Raw genomic sequence first — 3,985 nt, 5'->3', positions numbered from 1 at the left:
CTGCTCCAAAGAGCTCTCCCGGCTCTGGAGAAGGTTCTGGAGCGCGGTCCCTCGCGGAACGAGGCGGGGATCGTGGGTTCCGTGATCCACCATGATCCTGGGTTCCGTAATCCATCCCGTCTCCCGGGTTGGTTTTGGGGACCTGCCGGGGGCTGGCCCGGCTGTCACCAAAGCCCCCTCTTCACGGACATCCCAAATTCCCGGCTCGGGGGGTTTCGGAGCCCCCCACCCTGCCAGGGGCAGAGCCAGGGCCCGGGGGCGGTGCAGGCGGGCGGGGGGCTCGGCGGGGCTCCGGGCACGGGGCGGTGGCACCGGGGGCTCAGCGGGGCTCCGGACCCCAGGCTGGCAGCGGGGTGAGCCCGGGGGGCAGCAGGGCGAAGCGGGGGCTCTCCAGGGGCTGCCAGGGTGCGGGAGAGGGGGTCCCGCCGGGAACCAGACCTGCGGGACGGACACGGGGCTCAGGCATCGCCCCCGGGGCGGGGGACACCCAGGGGACCCCGGGGTCCCGCAGCCGCCGGCAGCTCCCGCCCTGCCCGTGCCGGGGTCCCGGCCCCAGGTACCGCAGCAAGCGTCGTCCCAGGCGCAGGGGCCGGAGGCGCAGAGGTGCAGCGGGGCCGGGGCGCACGGGGAGGTGGCGAGGCCGTGACCGTGACCGTGACCGTGACCGTGACCGTGACCGTGACCGTGACCGTGACCGTGACCGTGACCGTGGCCGTGACCGTGGAGGGGCTGCGCCGAGCCCGCGGGGGTGTCCGGGAGGGGCTGCGTGGGGACCGGAAAGGGCGATGTCACCGGGCTTCCCTGGGCACCGGGGACAGGCCGGGGCGCTCGGGGCCCCCCGAGAATCCGGAGCCTGGCCGGGTGTCCCCAAACCCCGGGACGGGGCGCGTCCTACCTGAGCGGCGGCGGGGCCGAAAGCGGGMGGGATCCAATCGCACCAGGAGCCTGTGCGGGCACGGGAGGGGACAATGTCCTGGCTCGGCCACCACAGGACCCCCAGCCCTGATTTACCGGACGACACAGGGAGCGGCCGTGCTCCTGTGGGGTCTCCGGGAAGAAACCCCCGTAGTCCCAGCGCCAAATTCCCTCCCAGGGGCACCCCCGGACSCCACCCCTGTCCCCTCGGTCCCCGGGGTGTCACCTGCCCCGCCAGCCTCCAGCTGCCGTTTGTTCTCCCGTCGCCACTTGGCCCGGCGGTTCGAGAACCAGACCTGGGGAGGGGATGGGAGCTGAGGCTGCCGCCCCCCGCCCATCGCACGGTGCGCGGGCCCAGGAGCGCCCCGGCTCCTCGGCACAGCTCTGAGCCCCGGGACACGAGCTCGTTACACCCCGGGAGCGCACAGGGACACGGGGGGGACACGGGCAGAGGGAGGGGGGTGATCCCGCATCTTCCCCACCTCACCGGGGAGGGGCTGGGAGCACTCGCGGGACTCCGGGCGCGTCCCCGGCACAGGACACGGGACACTCGAGCTGCTCTCGTCCCCCGTGTGCTGCGGGGTGCCTGGCACGGGGGACKCGCTGCTGGCACTGCCTGGGCACACGGAGACCGGCAGCGGTCTGGGGCTGGAGGGGAGGGGGCTGCCCTGGGAGAGGGTTGGCACTGGGACAGGGATGTGGGTCTGGGGCTGCTTGGAGGGATGTGTGAGGAGTGTGTGCCAGGGAATGTGCCAGGGAATGTCCCACTGAGTGTGCCAGGGAATGTGCCAGGGAATGTGCCAGGGAATGTGCCAGGGAATGTCCCACTGAGAGTGCCAGGGAATGTGCCACTGAGTGTGCCAGGGAATGTGCCACTGAGTGTGCAAAGGCCTGTGCCACATGTGCCAGGGGCTGTGCCTCGGCTCTGCAGCGCTGAGCTCCGTGGCACCATCCAGCAATGTCCCCAAAATCTCCTGTGCCCTGCGCTGGCCCCGTGGCGGAGCAGAACCGGGGGGAGCCGGGATCGGGGCCGTGCGGGGATCGAGGCCGTGGCTGGAGCGGGATTGGGGCCGTGCGGGGATCGGGGCCATGAGGGGATCGGGGCCGTGGCCGTGCGGGAACAGCCACAGCGTCTCCAGGGCTCTCAGCCCCGCTGTGGGTGGCCCGTGACAGAGGCGACAGGCACAGGGACACTGCCGGGGGCACCCTGAGGGTCCCGGTGCCCGAWCCCGGTGTGAGACCATTCCCGGCATCAGCGGGAACAGATCCCCGAGCCAGGGACAAAGCCAGTCCTGGGGAGTCACTGCCACCATCGGAGCCTGTCCCACCCCTGCGACCGCCAGCAGCGGTGACAGGTTTGGAGATGTCCCCAAGGCACGAGTGATCTCTGTTCCCCGGAGCTGACAGCCCCGATCCCAGCGGCCTGGCCGGGCTGCCCCGGACACCGGGATGTGGCCATCTCCCGTTCGGAGCGTGGCGGGTCCCTCTTACCCTGATGGTGGTGTCCGGGAGCTGGGTGGCCGCGGCCAATCTCTCCCGGGTGGCCGTGTCCGGGTACTGTCCCCTCTGGAACTCTGCAAGGGGAATTGGGGTGAGAGGAGCCGGGTCGGGGCAGACACCCCGCGGCATCCCGGCAGCCAGAGCCCGGTGCCAGCGAATCGGGCTGAATTGGGGTGTTGTGTGGTGGTTTGGGGCCATTCACAGGGGCACGAGCCGGTCCGGAGAGGGACAATTCCCTCCCCTGGGAGCAGCCCCGCTCCGTCCCGCTCGGATCCCGCATCCCGCGGGGAGCGCACCTTCCTCCAGAGCCTCCGCCTGCTGCCTGGAGAACACGGTCCTGTTCCTGTTCCTGTTCCTGCTCCTGCTCCCGTGCCGGGGGCCCAGCGGGAGCCGCCAGCCCGCACCGGAGCCCTGGGTCCCCGGGAGCACGGCGGGMGCGGCCGGAGGGGACACTGCGGGGACAGAGAGGCAGGAGTGGAGGCGGACCCGGCCCTGGGGGCTCCCCGGAGAGCTCGGGAAGGGTCAGGAGGGCTCCGGGCTTTGGGGTAGCCCAGCAAGGCTCACCCGGTGGCCGCGGGTCCCGGGGCTCGGCCGGCAGCCGGAGGTCGCTGGGCAGGGTCCTGAGCACGCGGTTGATGGAGGAGACCTGGGCAGGGGAGAGGGGGATGTGGGACCCCCGGGGATGGATCGTGGGGGCTGTGGGGGACAGGAATGGATGTCCAGGAGTTGTCTCTGGGATGCTCTCCGGAGCCAGGGGTTCCCCTCCGCCCCGGGGCCGTGCCCGTCTGCTCCCGATTTGTGATCCTGGAACCGCGGAGCTCCGGGGACCGGCAGAGTGTAACGGGAGGCGATTGGCACGGCGGGCATTGCCCTTGGGGAGCACAGCTCTCCCTCCCTGCGCTCCACTGTCACTTCCGAGCGCGGGTCACGGAGCCGCGGCGGTGTCCCCAGGCCCGAGGTGGCAGCCGGGCTCGGGGGTGGCCGTCGGGGCTCTGCTTTGGCTGGGAAGGAGCGATTTGCCGTCCCCTGCCCGCTCCAGCTCCGCATCTCAGCAAGCACCGAGCGCTTCCCTGCGGCTTCTCCCCATTCGCAAATCCTTCCCGCTGACCCGAACCCTTCAWGGCACTGGGCCCTTCCTTCCCTGTGCATCCTTTCTATCATCCCGGACCCTTTTCTGGACATCTCATCCCCCCGGTCCCTTCCTTCTGCATCCTTCCCATCACCACGAGTCTTTCCTTCCCTGCCCTTCCTTCCCATCACCCCGAGTCCTTCCTTCTGCATCCTTCCCGTCACCCCGAGCCTTTCCCGTCACCCCGGTCCCTTCCCTGCCCTTCCTTCCCCGCTCCCGCACCCTCCAGCCCCCGGCCGTTCGGTCGGACCCCCGGCTCTGCCTGGCCCCCAGAATTCCCGCATTCCCGGGATTCTCGGCGGGACTCACGCTGGGGATGCCTCCGCTGGCACAGATCCCCTCGGTGTGCAGCTGCCGCCGGATCTCCCAGGCGAAGAGCCCGGGCTGCTCCCGCTTCAGCCGGGCGATCGTGGCCACCACGGCGGGGGTGGCCGTGCGGGG

At 71.1% G+C, this 3,985-nt stretch overlaps 1 protein-coding gene across 1 annotated transcript; it reads right to left on the bottom strand.

The window, feature by feature from the left end:
• Window positions 1–319: 319 nt before the first annotated feature.
• LOC130587892 (paired box protein Pax-4-like) lies at window positions 320–3,985 on the bottom strand (the record flags this gene model as incomplete). The annotated part of the gene is made up of 6 exons (XM_057388863.1): window positions 320–762; window positions 1,142–1,211; window positions 2,407–2,489; window positions 2,712–2,867; window positions 2,980–3,061; window positions 3,854–3,985. Coding segments are annotated over 6 exons (966 nt in total), but the record flags the coding sequence as incomplete, so codon positions are not given.

Source organism: Malurus melanocephalus, unplaced genomic scaffold (assembly GCF_030028575.1).
Source record: "Malurus melanocephalus ecotype Western Australia unplaced genomic scaffold, MMel_1.1 scaffold_2633, whole genome shotgun sequence".
NCBI lineage: Eukaryota > Metazoa > Chordata > Aves > Passeriformes > Maluridae > Malurus > Malurus melanocephalus.
Note: the sequence above shows the minus strand (reverse complement) of the source record. Positions and strands in the feature narration are given on the sequence as shown.